This window comes from Budorcas taxicolor, chromosome 11 (assembly GCF_023091745.1).
Source record: "Budorcas taxicolor isolate Tak-1 chromosome 11, Takin1.1, whole genome shotgun sequence".
In the NCBI taxonomy this organism is placed as follows: domain Eukaryota; kingdom Metazoa; phylum Chordata; class Mammalia; order Artiodactyla; family Bovidae; genus Budorcas; species Budorcas taxicolor.
The window spans coordinates 63,470,067-63,493,828 of NC_068920.1; the positions used below are offsets into that span (position 1 = coordinate 63,470,067).

The following is a 23,762-nucleotide window of genomic DNA, read 5'->3' on the forward strand; positions in this document are numbered from 1 at the left end:
AGCATTATCTCACAGAGCCAGGAGTGGGTTAACAAAAGTTTCCAAGATGGTTCCTTAGCATCACTGAGGATTGAGAATAGGAGTTCACACTGGGGATGGTACAGCCTTGGGCCAGAAAGCTTCTTCCAGGCCCCCCTCCCCTGCTTCTCTGAGCAGCCTAACATCTGCTTATGGACAGACCAATTTTCCCTGTAAGATTTATTTGAGCAAAGGACTTTGACACAGTCACATAAAATTTTTAAAGTTTCCAATCACTATTTTGAGGGAGGAAATGGAATCTGAACGAATCATAGATCTTTGCCTTGAAATTCCAATCCTTTTAGAAAGCTTTTGGAGAAATAATTACAAATGGGTGTCCTTGAATATGAATCACTCTTTATCCTCAGTGATATCACACAGCTGCTCTGGGAACCTGTGTGTTGGTTGGCCCTGTGCTGAGGGCCCCCCCAAAGAGGGAAGACGTCATCTTCCGGTCCCCTGAGACATCTCTCTTCCCAGCTCTTTCACCAAATTAGAGACCAGTTTCCATTTCTCTTTTAAATCACTGAGATCATTTTGCTTGTGAAGAGTCATAAGGAAGGATCAAAGTGTTTCCTTTGAACAACAACAACAAAAAAATTAAATTTACACCTTGAAAAGACCAGAAATAAAAATATCTTGCATTTTGCTCTTTCTATTTAGATCTGTTTCATTGACTCAATTATTTAAGAGCTCTCTGGCATATTTTTGCAGATAAGGCAATAAAGGCTTCAGAACCTGCTGCAGAGAATTGCAGCTAGCACCAAGGGCACCTCAACCCCCAGAGCAATCTCCTGGTGTAGCTATTCTAGATGAGCTGTTGGGATAGAGGGTCATGTCCTACAGAAGAGGAGACTTCTTCGTGCTGCTTCCTGAGCAGAGCCCAAAGCAATTATCACAAAAGAAAACCATTTGCAACCTGCTTCTCCAGGACCGGAGGCAAAAATGCAGTGACCTCGGTTCCCTGGTCACATGTGGCTGGGGCAGCACCTGCCCGTCACTCTACGTCCTCAGGGCTTGGGAGGAGAAGAAAAATAATGTCTCACACTCTCCACCCTTGTTCTAAAAGGTCACTTCTGTTCACTCGCATGTCCCCAAAGTCACTAGAGGAAGACACCAGATCCACAGAGCACAAAGTTAATTACCGGTTTCCATTCTGATGAGAACCTCTGCTTCCTCCAGTGACAAAAAACCCTCACCTCATGGACATGAATTCCTCTGTATGAATAAACACAGAAGGTGAGCTTTACACGTTGAAAATGACCTTGTCTTTCCAAGCAGTCAGTTTCTTGTGCTTCACCAGTTGTCCTTGTTCTTGCTGATTACCGACCTCACAGGGCTTCTTCCTGTAGAGGTGGCATCACCACCGAGAAGGAGTCTGCGAGTGGGAGGCAACGTCGGGTTGTCCTGGCCTGATCTGCTCGTTCTATAGAGCCTGAGGCCTGTCAGGTCCTCAGCTAGCTCCTGGCAGGATGGGGCCTGGCCCCCAGTCTCCACCCTCTGTATTTCCCTTCGAGGTTCTGAATCTCTGATCTTGCAGTGATTGCCAGAAGGTTCTCCCTTTTAGCAGTACCTGTGTGTCCCTGGGGACTCAAAATGTCACCTCAGACATTTGTTTCCTCTCCTCCCACCCCATCTCCCCTTCTGTCTCCCTTGTGAAATCAGTTTCTCTGAGGAGTAACTCATTAGATTTGCTATTATTTAGGTATCTCCCAGGCGTTTAAAAAGGGTAGAGATTCTGGAGCTAGAAGAAAGACATCAGCATAGAACTTTGGGCATCAAGAAACAATTAGGGAGATGCATCCAGAAAAAAAAGGCTCTTGGGTCCCTTGGACTTACATCATATAAGACCCTTCCTGTTTCTCACAACTAAATGTGCCTTTTGGGACTTGGGTGTTTGAGCAAGTCATTATTAAATCAATTTTTCCTTTGTTTCCTTTTCAAAGACCAGGAAAATTAAACTCAGGGAGGGTAAGTGACAAGCCCGCAGTACACCTAGCTAACAGGTTTTGGGGTAGGGACTCAAACCCAGGCCTCTGGGTCCCCCACTCTGCTGCCTCCCCTCCCAGTGGACGTCGTAGGTCCAGGCCACATGCAGTGGCTCTCACTGCTGCGAGCTGCAGGCCTGCTTTGAAATCTGGGATGAGTTCTGCCCCTCTCACTCACCCACAAGACCTGATGTGATGCGCATGGAGTCTTTTGCTGCGGATGCAAGTAAATCTGCTCTCAGGAGGTGCTCCCACACAATTAGCAGAAACCAGACTAGGCAGAAATGCTGGGCTGACTGCCTGGCACCTGGAGCTCCCTGAGGAGCTGGCGGGGACAGAACACCTTCGTCCTGGGGACCACCTCCAGATCTTCCGGGCACACAGGCCATGCGGAGCTCCAGCCCAGCTACCGGTTGCTGCCCCCACCTCCAGCTCCCCACCCCCAGGCATGCCAGCTGCTCAGAACCAGGGATTGGAGAGATGGATTCACTTGTCCCCCTGCCTCCTCCTCCTGTAACTGACCTGGTGCCTTGGAAGATGCATTCCCAGCTTTGTGGTACACAATACTAGAAGGGCAAGGGAATTGTAGCTTCATAATTGTAGCAGGGCCTCTGATAGGGTCTCTCTCTTTAAATTAATTTTATTTTTGGTTGCACTGGGTCTTTGTTTTGGCGTGCAGGCTTTCTCTAGTTGCAGCAAGTGGGGGCTACTCTTTGTTGCAGTGCCCAGGCTTCCCATTGCAGCTGGTTCTCTTGTTGCAAAGCATGGCTCTAGGTACACGGGCTTGCCTAGTTGCAGCACGCAGGCTCAGCAGTTGTGGTGCATGGGCTTAGTTGCTCCGCAGCGTGTGGGATCTTCCTGGACCACGGACTGAACCCATGTCCCCTGTATTGGCAGATGGATTCTCATCCACTGTCAGGGGAAGTCCTGACAGGGTCTCTTATATGTATAAGGTTGAGGTGTGAGTAGTCTCTTATGAGATTAGAGAGAGAATTCAATTAGGTGCTTTGGCAATAAAAAAAACACGCCCACATAGTGCAGCTAGGGGAACCAGAGTCGCGTCTCTAGTGGCATGCTACAGAACTCAGTCCTCAGTTCAGTTTAGTCCCTCAGTTGTGTCCGACTCTTTGCCACCCCATGGACTCCAGCACGCCAAGCGTCCCTGTCAATCGCCAACTCCTGCAGCTTGCTCAAACTGATGTCCATCAAGTCGGTGATGCCATCCAACTATCTTATCCTCTGTCATCCCCTTCTCCTGCCTTCAGTCTTTCCCAGCATCAGGGTCTTTTCCAATGAGTCAGTTCTTCACATCAAATCAAGAAAGTATTGAAGTTTCAGCTTCAGCGTTAGTCCTTCCAATGAATATTCAGGACTAATTTCCTTTAGGATGAACTGGTTTAATCTCCTTGAAGTCTAAGGGACTCTCAAGAGTCTTCTCCAACACCACATTTCGAAAGCATCAGTTCTTCAGTGCTCAGCATTCTTCATAGCCCAACTCTCACATCCATACATGACTACTGTAAAAACCCTAGCTTTGACTAGAAGACGGACCTTTGCTGGCAAAGTAATGTCTCTGCTTTTTAATATGCTGTCTAGGTTGGTCATAGCTTTTCCTCCAAGGAGCAAGCATCTTTTAATTTTATAGCTGCAGTCACCATCTGCCTCAGCCATGTCCTATTCAACTTTTGTTTTAATTAGAAAATACAGAAGGCAGATTCATGAGTGGGTGACAGCAGGCTTTGAAATGGGATGGAATGGCATTCAAATCTGTTTTTCCCGAAAGTTATTTAATCTCCCTGGACCTCGGTTTCATTCTTATAACGTTGTTACATGATTTAAGTAATAAAATGTAAGTGGCTGACATACAGTAAGCAGTCAATAAATGGAAGATACTTTATGTATCACTCTGTGTGTTTTCAGCAAAAAAAAAAAAAAGTATCCTCGATATGGGGAAGCTGAGGGAGAGAAGAACCTGCTGGCTGTCAGGGCTGAGCAGAGACTGCCTGGAGGAGACACGGTGTGGTAGTGAGCTCCCCCCATGCTGGAGACAGCAGGGCTGTTGCAGAAAGGAAGAGGCAGCAGCTTGGCGGCTGGGGTGTGGAATTCTGACTTCTGATCACTCACTGGGGAGACACAGAGCCTTTACCCTGACAGTAATTCTTGCTTACTTCTTCAACCATGTTGCCACCTTGTTAAGAAGGCTGATTAGGTTGGAATAGGTCATGTGATCAAATTAATTTGTCTTGCTTGGGCTCCTCAAGACTCAAAGGATGAAGTGCAAATCCTTAGAGGCCAGTGCCTGGATGGCTTTTAATCAGGCTGATCAGACTTCAGCCCCAGGAAGTTTTAAAGGGAAAGAAAGGAAAACAGGCTCCAACAGAGAGATCTTATTTCAGGAAATTCAACAAACACCAGGCTCTGCTAATGCTCAGACTTTTTGCCCTGAATTGCACAAGGGAAAGTCCTCCGCCCCTACCTTGGCAGAAGGGCACAGCAGAAGTGGACTTTTATTTGAAAGCACTATACAAATATGAAGCCAATTCATTACAGTATTTCAGGACCCTCCTCTTAATCAGTGGTTTCCTGCAGCACATACACACTGGGACAGAGGGCAAAGGAAGACCTCTTGAAGGAGGAGGCACTTGATCTGGCTTTAGAAGATAGGGTTTCAGCATGCAGAGATGTGTGTGAACCAAAATCCTTGTTCTGGAATCCTCATTTGGAAACAACTGCTGTGGGTCCAGAGGCAGGCACGGTACCTCCCCGACCCCAACCCCCTGCCCTCAGTGCTCTAATAAGGACCACTTACTGCTGGATGGCCCCTTTCACCTAGGCTATGGGCAGTGGCCTCCTTGCCATAAAGGAAAGGACACATTATCCTAGAAGCCAGGATCTGCTGGAGCATGAACTGAAGTGTGGAGACCTGGGGTGAGGATCTCTGACAGCGGCGTTCCTCTTTAAGCAGAGCATCTGGCCATCTTGGTCCTTAACGTGTCCAAGAGGTGGATGAGCTGGAAATCAATTTCGCTTGCTGCATATTTGATTTCCTAGGACCCACTTGCCATGCGAGGAGACATCATCAGAACTGCAGGAAGGCATTGCCATGGAGACTAGAGGACTGGCTGAATCCAGGCAAAGCTCCTTCACCAGCCAGGGACCCACCAGGTAACTGACCGGTTTCAGCCCTCAGCTTGGGAAAGAGGAGACAGAGGCAGAAACAAGATAAGTCTTAGGAAAAAATGGTGCATGAGGGTGGGGTTGCAGATTTGGAGAAGAAAGGGGCAGGAGAGGCAGAGGCAGAAATCTATCAGGGAGTAATTTCCTCTTGGGTCAGGTGTTCTGAGCTCAGAAAAATCTAAGAAAAACTGCCTTTATCTGAAATTTTTCTCATAAAAAATGATATCAAGGTACTTGTTCAATTCTGAAAGAATTCAGAAAAAAAAAAGCCAACCAGAGAAGTTTCAGAAAAGAATTCAGAAAGAGGGCCAGCGAGCCAGGGGGGACTACGGGGTGGACCCCGGTGGCAGGCAGGTGGCAATGGCGGCTCTGTCTGAAATAGCCCCTGGCAGGTCTGCAGTCATGTGTCTAGACTTCATAGCACACATCCTTGCAGAAGCATTTGAAAGATTAACTAGGCTTTGAGCTCTGTCTCCGTTCTGATGACATCTGTCCTCCAGCATCAATAGCTGCACCACCTGGAGGATGTCATGTCGCCTCTCAAATCTTGTCTGAAGATGCACCTGGTAGCATGAGGGCTGCCGCAGAGCCCACACTGGACAGTCAGCAAATGCTGGGCTCATTATTTCCTTCCACTGATATTTTTTCATCCAAAGCCGGAGTTTCATACAGTAGTGTGTTCTACAGTTTCTGCTTAACAGTATTTCAAAAAAATTAATTTGTCTAGTTATTCTTCATGTTTTTGATGGTGGAGGATTATTTAGTTCGCTAGCTGCTTGTAGCTGGGCACTTAAGTGATTTGCAGTGGGTTTTTTCATCTTATTAATAAAATGCTCTCTTGAGGCCTGTTGATTATAAGGACGAGAACACCTTCACCTCAAATGGAGAGGGGAAGGCTAGAGCAAGGCTGGAATAAGCTAAGGTCCAGGCCACCTCATGGAAATGGAGATGGTGGGGCTGATGAGAGGCCCTGGGGAGGCAGCCGCCTTCCCTGTCTCGTTTCGCTAACAGCACTCCATGATCCATGTGCTCTTTCCTGCGTGCCTCCTCCGTGTCTGGCTTTCTCTTCTCTCACCTCAGCGGGTACAGGCTGAAAACAGCCTGCACCATGCGATCCTGAGCTGTAACACCCAAGCCCGTCTTGGAGTGGTTTTGAGTTCAGAGGCTTGAGTGACTGAGTCTCTGTGGGTCAGTTGTCCGTTGCCCATCCCTGAGCCTGTTGGCCGAGGCTGGAGCTCTGTTCCACCCCTCAGCAGAGAGAGGACCTGAGTGGGTGGAGTGTCAGAGCAGAGAGGTTGGGCCGGGCAGGCACCTTGACATTCATCTGCTGCAGCAGCTATAAGCCTCTCCATTCTGTTTGTGGGATATTCCTGCACTTCATCTGTTTTTAGGCTATGGTCACAGGAGTGTGATGGGGATCAAAGTATGTGACAATTCATGACTCCATACCAGGTTGGTCACCACAGATTTGGGGGGACAGTGCCTTGTACTGTGGGTGCCAAGTCAGGGAAACCAGACACCAAGAAACAGAGTTGAATCTCTCGGCCCAAACTCCCCCCACCCCCCTCACCTCCTCCAAATGTCCCCCACCACTGCAGAGACTCAGGAGGTGGGGCTGAGGGAAGGTTTTACAGGGAAAGCTGGAGCTGAGATGAGCTCTAGGCATGTGGGCTGCCTGGGTTCAGGTGCTTGAGGCCTGGACCAGGTCTGCTGCAAGACAGAGGTCAGTGCACATGGCAAAGGGACTTCTCCACAGGCCTGGAGAGAAAATAAAAGTTTTTATGAAAAGCAATTCATAGGACAAGTGTTGGGGAAAGAGCCTAGGTTGTATCTGGGTGCTTCCTCCATTAAACTTGCTCTGAATTTTATCCCTATTTGGAAATTGTATTTTTTTTTTTTTACTGTTCCTCTGCTTACCACTCATAACAAAGAGCTCTACATGGGGCAAAAGGAAAAATGAGCAGAAAAACTTGCTAAGGCCCCAGTGGAAGGATCATGCCTTTGATGGAGTCCAGGCATTAAAGTGACAAAGCCACAATGAAAATACTATCTCTTATGGAGGAAGCTCCATCCCAGGTGGCAGAGGAGGGAGGAAGAAGCAGTTCTGGGGAGTGGGGGGCAGGGGTGGGGTCAAACCTGAGCCTGCCGCCTGCCGGGGGATCCTGTCCTGCCGGCATCACTGCCCCTGCCCCCACCCCCTGGGAGGTGGCTTCCGCCTCCTTCCACTGCACCCTGGCTGCCCATCTGTGTCCTTCCAGGTTGTCACGCCTCATCATCTCGCTCCGTGCCTGGACCGCCAGGCACTTACACCAGGAGGACCAGAGGCCCGACTCTTTGCTGGAGCATTTCCACGGAGCCGAGCTCAAAGAGGTGTCCAGCCAAGAAAGCCATACCCAGTTCAATGTGGGCAGCCAGGATCCACCAGACAGAGGGAGAAGGTAAGGGAGACGGGGCCACTTGTACCAGATGGGGCTGGAAGCACTTGTGGCTCATGTGGTCCAGTGTGGATTAGCCCAGCTGGAGCATCAGTGCCCAGGTATTCCCTGAAAAAGGGTCTGTTCTGGGGTTACACTGCATGCTCTAAGCGTCTCCGTCAGACTTCAAGAAGCCCTGCAGGAGATGAGCCCTTTCATCTGAGGCCCTAGCCTCAGCTGAGCTCTGACCCTGTCCTCTGCAGAGCCCCCCTAGCACCCCCTGCTGATGGTCCCTTCAGAATCGCACCTGCAGGACATTGGCCTCACCAGTCTCTCCATCAAAGGACCCTCATCCTACACTGCACTGTGACCCCTCTTGCTAGAAAACTGAGGCTTTTGTACCACGAGCCTCGAGGAGTACCTACATGGTACCCACAATTTTATGGATGGGTATAGGTGCATTCTTCTGGGGAAAAGATCTGAAGGTTGGTTAGAACTTTCAAGGGGAACCTTCCACCCCCAGGTTAGGTTGAGAACAATGAGGGGACAATAAGTGGCCCTGGGGGGAATGGGGAGAGTGTTTGCTTTTCATCAGGAGAAGGGTCTGCAGAACAAGGGCTCTGAGCACCTTGCCTGGCTCCCTACTCAGCGGGGAGCTTGTGGCTGGTGCTGTGGGGTGCAGGCACATGGAGAAGTTTGCAGGGGCTAGACTGATATCCCCTGCTCCCCGCCCCACACAGAGCTGCTGCCTCCCCTCCCCATCCCCTCTAGTGCTCTTGAGAAGCACCCAGCTTCTAGTCAGTGGGAGACCACTGAGCCACCACGGGTTGAATCGGTTGTCGATTAACAGCAGAAGGTCTCTTTAAGACCCCTTAGCAGTAAGAGAGGTAAGCCTGTGGGGGAAGCAGACCTCTTCTCAGCCTCACAAACAGGAGGACACTTGCTCAGAACTTGCTTTAAGGGAAAGAGGGGCTTGAACAAGATCTTTAAGCTGAATTCTCTAGGTCATGCCAGGATTTAAAAGACATAAAAAGAAGGGTGAAAAGAAGCATGGTTGTTGCAGAACCGACAGTCCCTATGTCATTTGATAGAGAAAATGCTGTTTTTGAGTCAAAGAAACAGAAGGGCTCAGATGTGGCACCTCAAACAGGCAGAGAAAGCCCCTGGGGAGTGAAGGCTCTGAAGCTTTGGGGAAAACAGGATGGATCTTCTCAGAGCTTCAGTTTTATTTCCAGATTGGGGTGGGGGGTATATTTTTATTACAGGTCATGCAATACATTGTGAAATGTGCAAGACATACAAGCATGCTTAAGATAAAATATGACAGTTCAAAGAAATGTCTTGCTAGTGACATTAGGAGGTCTGCATTAGTCTTCCCTGCTGAGGAAGGCATGAGAATTGTTGGCTGAGAGGCAGAGGTCCAGTGGAGCAGCATTTTTGGGCTACTGTTTCACACGAGTTTGGACAACAAACCGTTGGTTTCCTGGGCTGTGAGAAGGGTGCTGTGGAGGGCCTGAGCGCTGGGACATGTGCAGGCTCCCAGAGCTGAGCACCCCTGGGAGGGAGCTCTAGGACCACACGGCACACGTGCTGTTCACTGCTGAGCCAGAGAGACAGGAGGGACGGAGGCTAAGGAAGAGGGGAACATGGAGAAGCGGGGTGGGGCAAGGATGGTGTGTGGCAGGGAGGTAGGGTACAGGGAGCAGAGAAGTGGTAGGGAGGGAAGGAGGTTTGTTAGCAAGTCAACAAACTGGTTCAGTTCCTTTGGGGCAAGCAAAGACTTCCTTGGCTTAACTGATCAAACTGTTTTCTCCACAACTTGAGATTCATGGAGACGAACACTAGACTCTGTACATTTCCCTGTGTGACCAGATAAGTAGAGGGTTGAGCTAGGACCCCATCAGGGCCAGGCCCCAACTTGCCACCAATGCCTGATTAACTCACTGGAAGGTTCACGGTGGGCAGGTGAATGCAGTGATGCAGGATGGGAGCAGAGTAATCAGGGAGGCTTCCTGGTGGAAGAAGACCTTGAATTTTCAAGGCCAAGTCCTATTAGCCAAGCAAAATGTATGCAGAAATGGGTCTTAGTTTTCCTAGGGGTTTGGCCCAATGAGATTATGGGCACAGGGGTGTGGCAATCACATGCCACTGCACCCCAGAAACCTAAACTTTCCTTTGTAATAGCACAGCTTTGATTTCTCGGGGGATTTTCAGATGGTAAATTAATCCCGAAAAAAGCTATTAGAGCCACATCCTGAATGGAGGGAGGGAGGCATGGGCAGGGCATGCAGAAGTACCAAAAAAAGTATTTGGCTAGATGTTTGACATCAGAGGAGAGGTGCTTTGAGAGTCAGTCTGGAGAGTCCCAGGCACTGGCTGTGGCCCCCAGACCTCCTGTCCTGCGACTGGTCTGCAGTGACCACAGACAGGCAAGCCGCCCTCCAGCCCTGTGAGGCCAGGCTGGCTTTCTTAAACCAGCTGTCACACATGTGAACTGGCAGCTGAGCTCACAAGGATCACGCCTTTTCCTAAAGAACACCATCAAGAACTGCCCAGTCCAGCTTTAAATAAACATCACTGGGTGCAAAACCAATCCCCACCTTCTACAAGATTCTCACATAGATCTGGGTAGTGGGCCCTGAAGTTTTAAGGTGAATGTTGGGGACAGGGGTGGGGAGGATGGGCTGAACCCTGGGGCAGCTCTGCCCTCGGTCTATTTTCGGCCCTAAGAATCAGAAGCGACCCCTGTGATAGGGTGTCTGAGGGAGGGGCCCTGTGAGAACCTCGTCCCTGCCGACCCTCTCAAAGTGCTGCTGCTGCTGCTAACTCTGTCCACCTTGGCCCAAGGCACTCAGCCTGTTCCCCCAGGAGCACCCGGGGGCGGGCGCCATGCTGGCTAGCCTCCGTGCCCTCCGTAGTGTCTGGTGCACTGCCTGGCACACGCTAAAACGTGAGAGGAATTGAGGCCAGGGTGCTGGATGGGATTCAAAGAGGCACTCCCCATTTATTCAGAATCCTCACGCTACCCAGTGTCCATCCTCTCCTCTACTCCAAGGCATTCACCAGCACAAACTGGTCACACACACAAAAGAAGTTTGTCCCCAACGATAACAATTCCCTGTGATCAAACTGCGTGGAAAGGCCCAGGAGACAGGGGATGGGAGTCCCAGAGTACCTGCCTGAGGGCAAGGGGTCCCCAGCAAGTGGACCAAGTTCAGATTCTTTTTGCCTTCCTACAGTGACTGGCCCCTGGCCAGAAACAACACCAACACTTGCAACAACTCAGAGAAGGAGTGAGTACCTCTGTCCCCTCTCACTCCCCACCACCGCCCTCCTGCTGTAGACACCCCAGCTGTGTCTCCCTCCTCAGTCCTGCTGCTTCTGCCACACCCGCCAGACCCTGCTAGAACCCTGCTCCTGGCATTGGAAACCCGTCCCCAAGGACAAATGTGGGGCGGGACCTGTTTGGTGAGACTTGCTTGGGCAGGTCCTCTTTTCTGTGTCTTGCATTGTTCTTATTTATAAAGTGAAGGAGTTGGAGGGGTAAACATTTTCAGTGCCAGCACCCTCTGTTGCTGTGTATCTGAAGGTGCAAAGCTGGAGTCCCTTTACTGAGCAGTGGACGTTCTCCTTCATGATAAGAATGTACTTTTCACTCTGCGTCCTCAAGCTCCTATGTGCCAGGGAAATGCTCTTGTCTTAAGGCTAATTTGGGCCCCTTTGGAGGATGTGATCAGGATGTAATCAGTGGAAAGAGGAAATTTAAATATTTCCAGAGAGCAACCTCTTAAAACACTGGCCCACTGCAATTGTTTCCTACCACCTGATGCTGAGCTGGCAGAGAAGTTTGATGTGTGATTCTGGCAACGCCATCCAAAATCCCAAACAGGAAGTGTATATGTGGTGTGACCATTTATATGTGTGAACACATGTGCACGTGTGCCCCGTTCTCCAGCCTTTATGGAACACCACGGGGATAGGTAGGGAAGGGGGTGGTCTCAGTTGGAGCCTAGGAGGACAATATCAGCAAGCAATGCCAATTTCTTGACTTCCAGTTGACAGAGAACTATGCCAAGGCTTTTCCTTGTTATTTCCCTTTGTTCTGATAGAATTTTTGTTTCTGTTTCCCTCCGCGAACATTAGTTGCATTGGGGGTTTTTTGGTTGTTGTTGTCTTTTAAATTTATTTCTTTAATTGAAATAAGTTTACAGTGTTGTGTTAATTTCTGGTATACAGCAGAGTGATTCAGTTTTATATATTTATATACTTTTTCAGACTCCTTTCCATTGTGGTTTATCACAGGATATTGAGTATAGGTTCCTGTTCTATGCAGTAGAAACTTGTTCTTTATCCATGCTATATATAACAGTTTGCATCTGCTAATCCCCAATGCTCAATCCATTTCTCCCTTGAAGTGAAAAAAAGAAGGGCTTCCCAGGTGGCTCAGATAGTAATAATGCCTACAATGCAAGAAATCCAGGTTCAGTCCCTGGATTGGGAAGATCCCCTGGAGAAGGGAATGGCAACCCATTTCAGCATTCTTGCCTGGAGAATTCCGTGGGCAGAGGAGCCTGGTGGGCTGCAGTCTATCGGGTCACAAAGAGTTGACCTGATCTCAAACTCCTAATCCAAATTGGGACATCAAATCCAGAGAGCCAAATGTCAGAAAAACAAAATGATTTAATCTGCAAAATGATAGCTGTTTCGAAATGTGCTTGATGTCAAGGCAAACCTGACATCAAACACCCTTGAAAGTCCTGCAGTTGAGTAAAGACTCAGGACCCCAGACTGGGCGGAGGCCTTGTGGGTGGGTCTCCAGGCTTCTCCGACCTGGGGCTAGGATGTGGGCAAGGATGGGGGTGGATGCGGTCAGCTGCATCAGGCTCTGATAAATCTTTTCAGAGGGGCTCATACCATGGGTCCAAGGACCAAAGGACAAAACTGGGAACTGTTCCCAAATGGGGCCACCTGGGCACAAAGATACAGAAGTAATTCTTACGGACACCTTCCCCCACTTTTCCACCACATTTATGTCATTTTCGCTTAGTCCATGGGTTCTGAAAATTTCCTTCTCCTGATCAAATTGTTCTCAGTCAAAGCCACCATCGATTTGTAGCTCTGTGCAGGTCCCCTGAGTCAGTGCTGGGTGTATTCGGGGACACAGATGGATGGCACAGGGTCTTCCCTAGGCCTCAGCAGGTTGGTAGCCAGAGGAAAGGCCGAAGCTTGTAACCCAGGCCACAAATCCTGAACAAGGGTGGCAGAGCCTGGTGTAATTAAACTCCCAGCAGGGCTCAGTTGCCCAATAAGCTTGTGGGCAGCACCCTCTGCTGGTGTCTTGGCATTAAGACTTCAGCTGCTGAAAGACCAGTAGATTCAAGAGAACAGACTTACCAATTATAACTTTTTGTTTCTACTCAATTCATTAATATGCTCACTGTCAAAAACTTGAGACACAGAAAAGCACCCATGATCACACAACCACAAAAGTATGCTCTGTGTTAACAACTGAACCCCAGTATCAGAGAAACACATGCTGGCAAATACACCTCCAAGTTTTCTCTAGGTCTATGTTTTGAGAATATAGATGGGTAGATAAATAGATGCATACATACATACATGCTAAGTCACTTCACTCGTGTCTGACTCTTTGTGACCCCATGGACTGGCTCCCCGATCCTCCAGGCAAGAATACTGGCATGGGTTGCCTTTTCCTTCTCCAGGGGATCTTCCTGAACCAGGGATCACACCCACGTCTCTTATTTACCGCTAGCACCACATACATGCTATATATTTAATATATATACTGGTTAAGAGCATTTGTATCCCAACTCAGCTACCTAAGAGCTTTGTGACCTTGGGCAAGTTACCTGACCTCTCTGTGCATCAGCTTCCTGACATTATTATTATTGAAATCAGTAAGCTTGCTTCACCCCAGTGTGCTGGAAAGATGAGTTTCCTGCACCACGCTCTCTCCTCCAGTCACAGTGGCCTGCCCTCTCCCCGTTGTATACAAAAATTGCTAAGTGTCACCCTGTGTCATCCAGTGACAAGGTGAAAAAGGAGGAGAAAGAGAAAAAGGAAGACCCCAAGAAAGAGGAGTAAGTACTAAGAGAAACTGCCCCCAAAGAGGGGAAGTTCGGGGGTCACAGCACGCCTGGTCCCTCCCTGGGGAGGAGAGAGGGGCCTGACCCCGTGGGGCCTCGGGGTCAGCCCTGGAGAGGGGGCTGCTTAGGGCTATGGAAAAGGACTTGGTTTCAGGCAGGGATCAGGCCTGCTGAAATCATGTGAGGGTCTCATTCTGCGGGGAAAGTCGGGGACCTCAGAGTGGGGCTTGTAGGTAGGCAGGGTGTTCTGCAGCCCTGGGTGGGCAGCTGGGGACTTCCCTGGGAGCCTGCTCCAGTGCCCTCTCCTGGGGCTTTCTGTTTGCCCACCATGTCATCTTCACAGTTGGGATATGAGAAGCCCCTCTCCCGGGCACTAGAAAATACCATGTTCACAAACTAATTCAAACCCAGTGATGATGAGTCTTGGTGGTTGGGAATGTCCAAAGCCCCGTCAGTGAGAAACTGATCTTGCATTTGCTGAGTTGAGGTGCAAGCAGAAAGGCAACCCAGGATGTCCTCTGGGGTGCAGGAGCAGCTCTGCAGGCCTAGTGGGCATGGTAGGGAGTTGGCATGGGGGAGGAGACAGGTGGACCCAAAGAAAAGATCTCCAGTACCACCTATAAATTCTAACCCTCCAAAAATCCTGAAAAGGAAAGCAGAAAGCACCCTAAGCTATTTCTTCCACTCAGTCTTGGCTGACATAACTGCAGTGATTCCCAGGTTGGTGGTTTTCAGTGGGAGGCAGGACCCCAGTGCTCGGAAGTGAGGCTTTAGAACATCTGCACAAATGCAGTTAGTGAAGTGGACAGAGCACCTTCCTGAAGGGGAGCCCCGGGGTCCCAAGGTCAGTCCAGAGAGGAGCTGCCTCAGAACCACCTGGGGCGAGGGTCAAATGCACATTTCCAGACCCCAGCCCGGGAGGAGTCTGGGTGGGCCTGGGAACTTGCATTTTCCCAAAGCTTCCCTGAGGTGGTTCCAACATCACTGTGCTCCGCTTTCCTCCCTGGCACCCTGCAGTGCCTGGATGACACCACAGGGCACGTGGGAATGTCATCACCATGGTTTTAGAGTTACCGTGGCTTCCTGGGGCTGGCAGAGAAGGCCCTCTACAGGGACACCCACAGGAGCCCCGCTGAGATTGATAGCACCCTATCTGGGAAGTCATCTCTTCCGCTGCAGCCCACAGCTGCCCTGGGGTCTGTAAGCTAGACCAGGTCTCTAAACCCCTCCAGAGCTGCAGACTTCCAACACACTGCGCTGTTTGTGTGGGCATTCCCAGGAAGAAGAAGGACAGTGTTGTGGTGGACCCTTCCAGCAACATGTACTACCACTGGCTGACTGTCATCGCCGTGCCTGTCTTCTACAACTGGTGTCTGCTCGTGTGCAGGTAGCGAAGAGGGGCAGCTAGGGACAGAGCTCTGAGTGCCCGGGGGCTACCCTCCGGCTAGATGTGCCTCAATCTCTCTGTCCACAGTCGCTCAGTAGTATCTGACTCTTTGTGACCCCATGGACTGTAGCCCACCAGGCTCCTCTGTCCATGGGATTCTCCCCGCAAGAATACTAGAGTGGGCTGCCATGCCCCCCTCCAGGGCTCTGTCCATAAGGAAGGGCTCAAAGAAGGAGCACCAGTGGGGACCTGTGTTTGAGATCAAAGCAAAGGGCCTGGCACCCTGGAGCCTTCCTAACTGAGTCACAGGAGGAAGATGCAAGAGCGAGTTTTTGCTCTCCTGAGGGGAAGTGGGAGGGGTGGGTCACTCCTGAGCTGACCTGCAGGACGGTGGTGTAGGTAACAGGTGGTGTTCTCCGCTGGTTGTGGGCTTTCTTGTTTGTTTTGTATTAATTCTTATTGGCATATAGTATATTTACAATGTTGCGTTAGTTTCAGGGGTTCAGCAAAGTGAGTCTGTTACATATATACATACATCTACTGATTTTTAGTTTGTTTCCCTGTGTAAGTCATACAGAGAGTTGCCTGAGCTATACTATAAGTCTTTATTAGATGTCTTATTAGTTACTTAACATATAGCAGTGTGTATGTCCATCCCAGTCTGGACCAACCTCACCCACCAGGGGGCAGACACCAGAGGGGGGCTTTGGGCTTTCTGAGCTGTTTGGGGTGCATGGTGAGCTACTATTTTGTGGGGGGAGATGTGAGTTGTTCCATTGTTAATCTCTAGAAGTTGTTGTATCTTTGTTGGCATTTGGCCCCAGAAAGGGCAAATTCTCAGCCCCTTCATCTGACTCTACCACTGAGGCCTGGAAAAACTGCTCCCTCCCCAGTGTGGGGAAGGGGCCATCACTTACTGTCAAGAGGCAACAGGGCCCACTCTTTGGGGTCAGTCTCAGCTCTTCTTAGGAGGTCTGTGACCTCGAGGCAGAAAAGCTTCTGAGCACCCGGGCGCCTCATTGAGGCCAGGGTGGGGTGCTGGGATACAGCACTGCAGGCTGGGCTGCTGGCGGGATGAACTGAGCCCCAGTTTGTAGCGCTGCCCACCCTGGGCCCTCCCCCACACGGCCCTTCTTGCACTTTTCTAGGGCCTGTTTCGATGAGCTCCAGTCCGAGCACCTGATGCTTTGGCTGGTCCTGGACTACTCAGCGGACATCCTCTATGGCGTGGATGTGCTGGTCCGAGCCCGGACAGGTGAGTGGGCCTGGGCCCTGGGTCCTAGATCCCACAACATGCAGCAGTCGGGGGCCGAGGGGGGGCCAAGGGGGGGCCGGGCCCTGGGGCCTGGGGGCAGGTTCAGGGAGATCCAGAACAGTCGCCCTTGGGGTTCCTCTTCGTGGACAGTCAGAAGAGCCAGGGCATGTTACCCGTGGCTTTCAGAGTAGGTGTAATATACAGAGAACTAAAATCTGAAATAGGGCCTAGGAGGGTGTGATTTCCTTCAGATTAAGACAGCCTGTGAGCTGCGATCCTCTGCCAGAGTGCGGTGCAGCAACAGAATACAAAGGATCTATAGGAAATGAAAAATAACTATCCCCATATGCACACCACCTAAGCCACACCTCCAGCCCAACCCACAGGTCCACCCCCACCCCACCCCACTTAAGAAACCAGCCCAGCTTCAGGGAGCCAGCAAAGATGGCTGTGACTTGTCTCACTGCCTAGTGCTACTGCTGCCCGAGCCCCAGTAAAGCCTTGCTTGAATTCCTGGTCTTTCCTGGTCTGGTCTCTCACCAGTTTCTGCTGATTAAAGAGTCCAAGGACCCCAGACAGTAACAAGACCACCTCTAGCTGTGAGCCGGGCCTAAAGCTGCACCCATGCCTCAGTCTCCAAGCTGTGCATCCTTGAGGATCCTCTTTCTGATTTGCACAAAGACATCACATAAGCTGGCAGCGGCCCTGCTTGTCACTTCCAAGGTTTTTGTTTGTTTGTTTTTGTTTTTTGTTGTTGTTGTTTTTAAATTTTTATTTTTACTTTATTTTACTTTACAATACTGTATTGGTTTAGCCATACATTGACATGAATCCACCACGAGTGTACATGTGATCCCAAACATGAACCCCCCTCCCACCTCCCTCCCCACAACATCCCTCTGGGTCATCCCCGTGCACCAGCCCCAAGCATGCTGTATCCTGCATCGGATATAGACTGGTGATTCGATTCTTACATGATATTATACATGTTTCAATGCCATTCTCCCAAATCATCCCACCTTCTCCCTCTCCCTCTGAGTCCAAAAGTCCGCTATATACATCTGTGTCTTTTTTGCTGTCTTGCATACAGGGCCATCATTGCCATCTTTCTAAATTCCATATATATGTGTTAGTATACTGTATTGGTGTTTTTCTTTCTGGCTTACTTCACTCTGTATAATCGGCTCCAGTTTCATCCACCTCATCAGAACTGATTCTAATGTATTCTTTTTAACAGCTGAGTAATACTCCATTGTGTATATGTACCACAGCTTTCTTATCCATTCATCTGCTAATGGACATCTAGGTTGTTTCCATGTCCTGGCTATTATAAACAGTGCTGCGATGAACATTGGGGTACATGTGTCTCTTTCAATTCTGGTTTCCTCGGTGTGTATGCCCAGCAGTGGGATTGCTGGGTCATATGGCAGTTCTATTTGCAATTTTTTAAGGAATCTCCACACTGTTTTCCATAGTGGTGGTACTAGTTTGCATTCCCACCAACAGTGTAAGAGGGTTCCCTTTTCTCCACACCCTCTCCAGCATTTATTGCTTGCAGATTTTTGGATCGCAGACATTCTGACTGGTGTGAAGTGGTACCTCATTGTGGTTTTGATTTGCATTTCTCTAATAATGAGTGATGTTGAGCATCTTTTCATGTGTTTGTTAGCCATCCGTATGTCTTCTTTGGAGAAATGTCTATTTAGTTCTTTGGCCCATTTTTTGATTGGGTCGTTTATTTTTCTGGAATTGAGTTGCGTAAGTTGCTTGTATATTTTTGAGATTAGTTGTTTGTCAATTGCTTCATTTGCTATTATTTTCTCCCATTCAGAAGGCTGTCTTTTCACCTTGCTTATATTTTCCTTTGTTGTGCAGAAGCTTTTAATTTTAATTAGATCCCATTTGTTTATTTTTGCTTTTATTTCCAGTATTCTGGGAGGTGGATCATAGAGGATCCTGCTGTGATTTATGTGGGAGAGTGTTTTGCCTATGTTCTCCTCTAGGACTTTTATAGTTTCTGGTCTTACATTTAGATCTTTAATCCATTTTGAGTTTATTTTCGTGTGCAGTGTTAGAAAGTGATCTAGTTTCATTCTTTTAAAAGTGGTTGACCAGTTTTCCCAGCACCACTTGTTAAAGAGATTGTCTTTACTCCACTGTATATTCTTGCCTCCTTTGTCAAAGATAAGGTGTCCATATGTGTGTGGATTTATCTCTGGGCTTTCTATTTTGTTCTATTGATCTATATTTCTGTCTTTGTGCCAGTACCATACTGTCTTGATGACTGTGGCTTTGTAGTAGAGCCTGAAGTCAGGCAAGTTGATTCCTCCAGTTCCATTCTTCTTTCTCAAGATTGCTTTGGCTATTCGAGGTTTTTTGTATTTCCATACAAATCTTGAAATTATTTGTTCTAGTTCTGTGAAAAATATCGCTGGTAGCTTGATAGGGATTGCATTGAATTTGTAAATTGCTTTGGGTAGTATACTCATTTTCACTGTATTGATTCTTCCGATCCATGAACATGGTATATTTCTCCATCTATTAGTGTCCTCTTTGATTTCTTTCATGGGTGTTTTATAGTTTTCTATATATAGGTCTTTAGTTTCTGTAGGTAGATATATTCCTAAGTATTTTAAATAAAATTCTAGCAATCAGAATCCAACAACACATTAAAAAGATCATACACCATGACCAAGTGGGCTTTATCCCAGGGATGCAAGGATTCTTCAATATCCGCAAATCAATCAATGTAATTCACCACATTAACAAATTGAAAAATAAAAGCCATATGATTATCTCAATAGATGCAGAGAAGGCCTTTGACAAAATTCAACATCCATTTATGATAAAAACTCTCCAGAAAGCAGGAATAGAAGGAATATGCCTCAACATAATAAAAGCTATATATGACAAACCCACAGCAAACATTATCCTCAATGGTGAAAAATTGAAAGCATTTCCCCTAAAGTCAGGAACAAGACAAGGGTGCCCTCTTTCACCGCTACTATTCAACATAGTTCTGGAAGTTTTGGCCACAGCAATCAGAGCAGAAAAAGAAATAAAAGGAATCCAAATTGGAAAAGAAGAAGTAAAACTCTCTCTGTTTGCAGATGACATGATCCTCTATGTAGAAAACCCTAAAGACTCCACCAGAAAATTACTAGAGCTAATCAATGAATATAGTAAAGTTGCAGGATATAAAATCAACACACAGAAATCCCTTGCATTCGTATACACTAATAATGAGAAAGTAGAAAAAGAAATTAGGGAAACAATTCCATTCACCATTGCAACGAAAAGAATAAAATACTTAGGAATATATCTATCTAAAGAAACTTCCAAGGTTTTTAAACTAAAAACTGTGCTGTGGTTGTGGATACAAACACCACCAGATCACAGCACAACCTTGGGCAGCTTTATAATACACAAAGCATTCCAAGCACATCTTGTTTTGTCATAAGAACTGCTGCAAGAGACAAGAAGCGTGGGTGGGATTATCTCCATCTTATTGCTTTAGAAACCAGGGCCCAGAAGTGCTGAGTGACCAGCCTGTGGGATCCTAACTCCCTGACCAGGGATGGAACCCACATCGCCTGCATTGAAAGGTGAAGTCTTAACCACTGGACCACTAGGGAATTCCCATGGGCAAGGCCATGCCCCATTAGTAACTGGTAAAGTCAATTTGCTAGGCCATGACCAGTGTTTTTAAAGTTTTTATTGTTAATATTTTCAAACATATAAAACTGAGGGAGCACTGTTAGGAATCCCCATGTATCCTCATCCAGCTCCAACTGTTATCAACACTTTGCTAATTTTGGTTCATTTATCCTCCCACACCCTGTTCTTGGATGGAGGTTTTTTAAAGTGACTCTCAGACAGTAACCATGTTAGCATGTAGCTTTAACCAGGACCCATTCTTTAGAATATAACTTCAATTTATCTCTTAAAATTTAATAATCTTTCTTCACTACTATCAAATACCCAATCCACATTCAAATTTACCCAGTTGACCTGTATTTTTAATTGAATAAAATAGATTAGATGATCTGATAGAAAATACCAGAGCACGTTTCCTGTGATAATAGTGAGCATGGCTTTTGGAAATTGTTTCTATTATATATATATATATAAAACCACATCCTGTGTAGTCACAAGGTAAAATATCTTTCTGTGGGCCACGACCATAAACAGGCAGCCTCTTTGATGCCCACGTGATCTGTCTTCTCCCTTAGGCTTCCTGGAGCAAGGCCTGATGGTCATGGACGCCAGCCGGCTGTGGAAGCACTACACGAAGACCCTGCACTTCAAGCTGGACGTGCTGTCCCTGGTCCCCACAGACCTGGCTTATCTTAAGCTGGGCATGAACTACCCAGAACTGAGGTTCAACCGCCTACTGAAGTTGCCCCGGCTCTTCGAGTTCTTTGACCGCACAGAGACAAGGACCAACTACCCCAACATGTTCAGGATTGGGAACTTGGTCTTGTACATCCTCATCATCATCCACTGGAATGCCTGCATCTACTTTGCCATTTCCAAGTTCATCGGTTTTGGGACCGACTCCTGGGTCTACCCAAACATCTCCAACCCAGAGTATGGGCGCCTCTCCAGAAAGTACATTTACAGTCTCTACTGGTCCACCTTGACCCTGACCACCATTGGGGAGACCCCGCCCCCTGTAAAAGACGAGGAGTATCTCTTTGTGGTCATCGACTTCCTGGTGGGCGTCCTGATTTTTGCCACCATCGTGGGCAACGTGGGCTCCATGATCTCAAACATGAACGCCTCACGGGCCGAGTTCCAGGCCAAGATCGATTCCATCAAGCAGTACATGCAGTTCCGCAAGGTGACGAAGGACTTGGAGACACGGGTGATCCGCTGGTTCGACTACCTGTGGGCCAATAAGAAGACAGTGGATGAGAAGGAGGTGCTCAAGAGCCTCCCCGACAAGCTGAAGGCCGAGATCGCCATCAACGTGCACCTGGACACCCTGAGGAAGGTCCGAATCTTCCAGGACTGCGAGGCGGGGCTGCTGGTGGAGCTGGTGCTGAAGCTGCGGCCGGCAGTGTTCAGCCCCGGGGACTACATCTGCAAGAAGGGGGACATCGGGAGGGAGATGTACATTATCAAGGAGGGCAAGCTGGCAGTGGTGGCCGAGGACGGCATCACCCAGTTCGTGGTCCTCGGCGACGGGAGTTACTTCGGGGAGATCAGCATCTTGAACATCAAGGGGAGCAAGTCCGGGAACCGCCGCACAGCCAACATCAGGAGCATCGGCTACTCCGACCTGTTCTGCCTCTCCAAGGATGACCTGATGGAGGCGCTCACCGAGTACCCCGAGGCCAAGAAGGCGCTGGAGGAGAAGGGGCGGCAGATCCTCATGAAGGACAACCTGATTGATGAGGAGCTGGCCAAGGCCGGGGCTGACCCCAAGGACATCGAGGAGAAGGTGGAGCACCTCGAGACCTCCCTGGACACCCTGCAGACCAGGTTCGCGCGGCTCCTGGCTGAGTACAACGCCACTCAGATGAAGGTGAAGCAGCGGCTCAGCCAGTTGGAAAGCCAGGTGAAGATGGGCCTCCCGCCTGATGGGGATGCTCCGCAAACGGAGGCCAGTTAGCCCTGAAGACACAGGTGCCGTCTCCCGCCTCCCTGGGGCGGCGGTCAGTGCGACGCTGCCCGGCACGGGGCTCGCTGGGACCGCATTCTAGCTTTCCCCACCCTCTGTGAGCTGCGTGGCCTTGGGGCAGAGCCTTGGTTTTCCTCATCTAGACGATGGAACTCTTTATGTCTGTCCCAGTTAAGTGACAGGTTGCAGCGAACTCCTCAAGAAACGCTTCGTGGGGCAGGGTTTTGTGAAGTGTGAGATATCTCCAGGCCAAGAGTATAAAAATGGGAGCACAGAAGTTTTTTGTTTTTTAAATCCGTGAGGAATATTTAGACTCCTGAACTTCATTTTTTTGTAAATGGGAGGTTATTTACTTAACCACCCCTCCTGCCCCTCACTCCACCACCTCCTGATGAGGGAGTGGTAACAGAAGCTGAGAGTACACGTGGTAACTCAGATTGGATACACGAAACAGCTTGGGCATATTTCTGACTTGGGTATGTCCTTGTGTGTTCTTTCATGCCGTGACAGGCACAAAGAACGAAGCCAGGTCATCCCGGCTGAGGCCATTTCAAGTCTGAGAAGCAAATCCAGGTGCCCTGCCATCAACTCCTGTGAAACCAGAATCTGTTTCCTGGCAAAGAGCATCTCCATTAGGGAAAGGGCCATCTCCTAACTCCCCAACAGGCTTCAAAGACAGCCTCTGTCCCAGTCCCTGATTCGGGGCCCTGGGACAGCCTGTTCTGGCCTGGAGGGGAGAGTCATGTTGGGAAAGTTTCCCAAGTTGGAGGTTGGAATGGGGTCCTAAGGCAAACAAGCTGACCACTAAGACTTTCAAGAGACAAGACCCTTAGGCCATGTCTTTCCAAACTGTCCCTGCACCCTGGAACAGGAAGCCTCACTCTCCCTTGGAATTACATCCTGAGGCAAAGCTCTTAGACAAAAATGTGCCGAGTATCGACCTGGCTCTTTTTGTTTAATCCAGTATATAATATTACATTAAGATTTTAGAATATCTATAGATTAGGGTTAATGGTCCATCCTCTGCTTCATACACATTGTAAATTACCCAAGACAAGTCACTCTCCTGATGCAGGGAAGCCATATATGCAGGTTTTCCTGCTCCTCTCTCCAATCTCATCTCCCCGTCTTCCTTCCTTCCTTCCCTTCTCTTCCTCCTCTTCTTCTTTCTTCCTATGCTCTTTCCTTCTCAGACAAGATGCCCCATGTCCTTTGGAAACCTCGAAGTCTCTGTGGTCTAAGTTACAATCCATATGCTACATAACTGGGCCCTAATGTAGTTCATACAAAAAGTGCTGCCTTTTCAAGTATGCATTTTGGATTTACATGGGTCTGTTCTGGTTTCTACTATGGATCATTTGACCATTTTAACTTTTTAAAAGAAATTTCAAAGAACTGTTAAAGAAAGATCTGGTCCAAGCTCTTATCATCAGCACAATGTAACTAGCAACGTGTTATCAAAATGCACATGTTTTAAAAGCCTTAACCATTAATTTTGCCTACGCAGGAAAAATAGAGACCTGGATTTAAAAAAACACTGAATGGCTCCTGCTTCATGTTTTGTCATAAGTGAAAACTCACATGGTCACGTACCCTGGGGTATGTTTCTAGAGCAATGAGCCCAGCTTCCCCAAAGGAACGGGCACTGGTGAGCAGGTTTCACACAGGCACCGTGTGAGGGGGTGTGTACAAAAAGCAGGCAAGGAAAGACAAACAGGCCTGTGACATTCGTCAGAGTGAGCAGCTCAAAGCATTCAGTTATATAAAATGTGTATCCCAGGCGGGATGCT

The 23,762-nt window shown here is 48.5% G+C and overlaps 1 protein-coding gene across 1 annotated transcript in view; it reads left to right on the plus strand.

The window, feature by feature from the left end:
- CNGA3 (cyclic nucleotide gated channel subunit alpha 3) overlaps window positions 1–21,963 on the plus strand; it is a 36,449-nt gene extending 14,486 nt beyond the window's left edge. Inside the window, exons 3-9 of the mRNA XM_052649391.1 lie at window positions 5,058–5,171; window positions 7,442–7,621; window positions 10,837–10,890; window positions 13,645–13,698; window positions 14,984–15,091; window positions 16,240–16,346; window positions 20,579–21,963. Coding sequence (XP_052505351.1) covers window positions 5,058–5,171; window positions 7,442–7,621; window positions 10,837–10,890; window positions 13,645–13,698; window positions 14,984–15,091; window positions 16,240–16,346; window positions 20,579–21,963 — 2,002 coding nt within the window. The remainder of the gene's footprint in view (window positions 1–5,057; window positions 5,172–7,441; window positions 7,622–10,836; window positions 10,891–13,644; window positions 13,699–14,983; window positions 15,092–16,239; window positions 16,347–20,578) is intronic.
- Window positions 21,964–23,762: the final 1,799 nt, after the last annotated feature.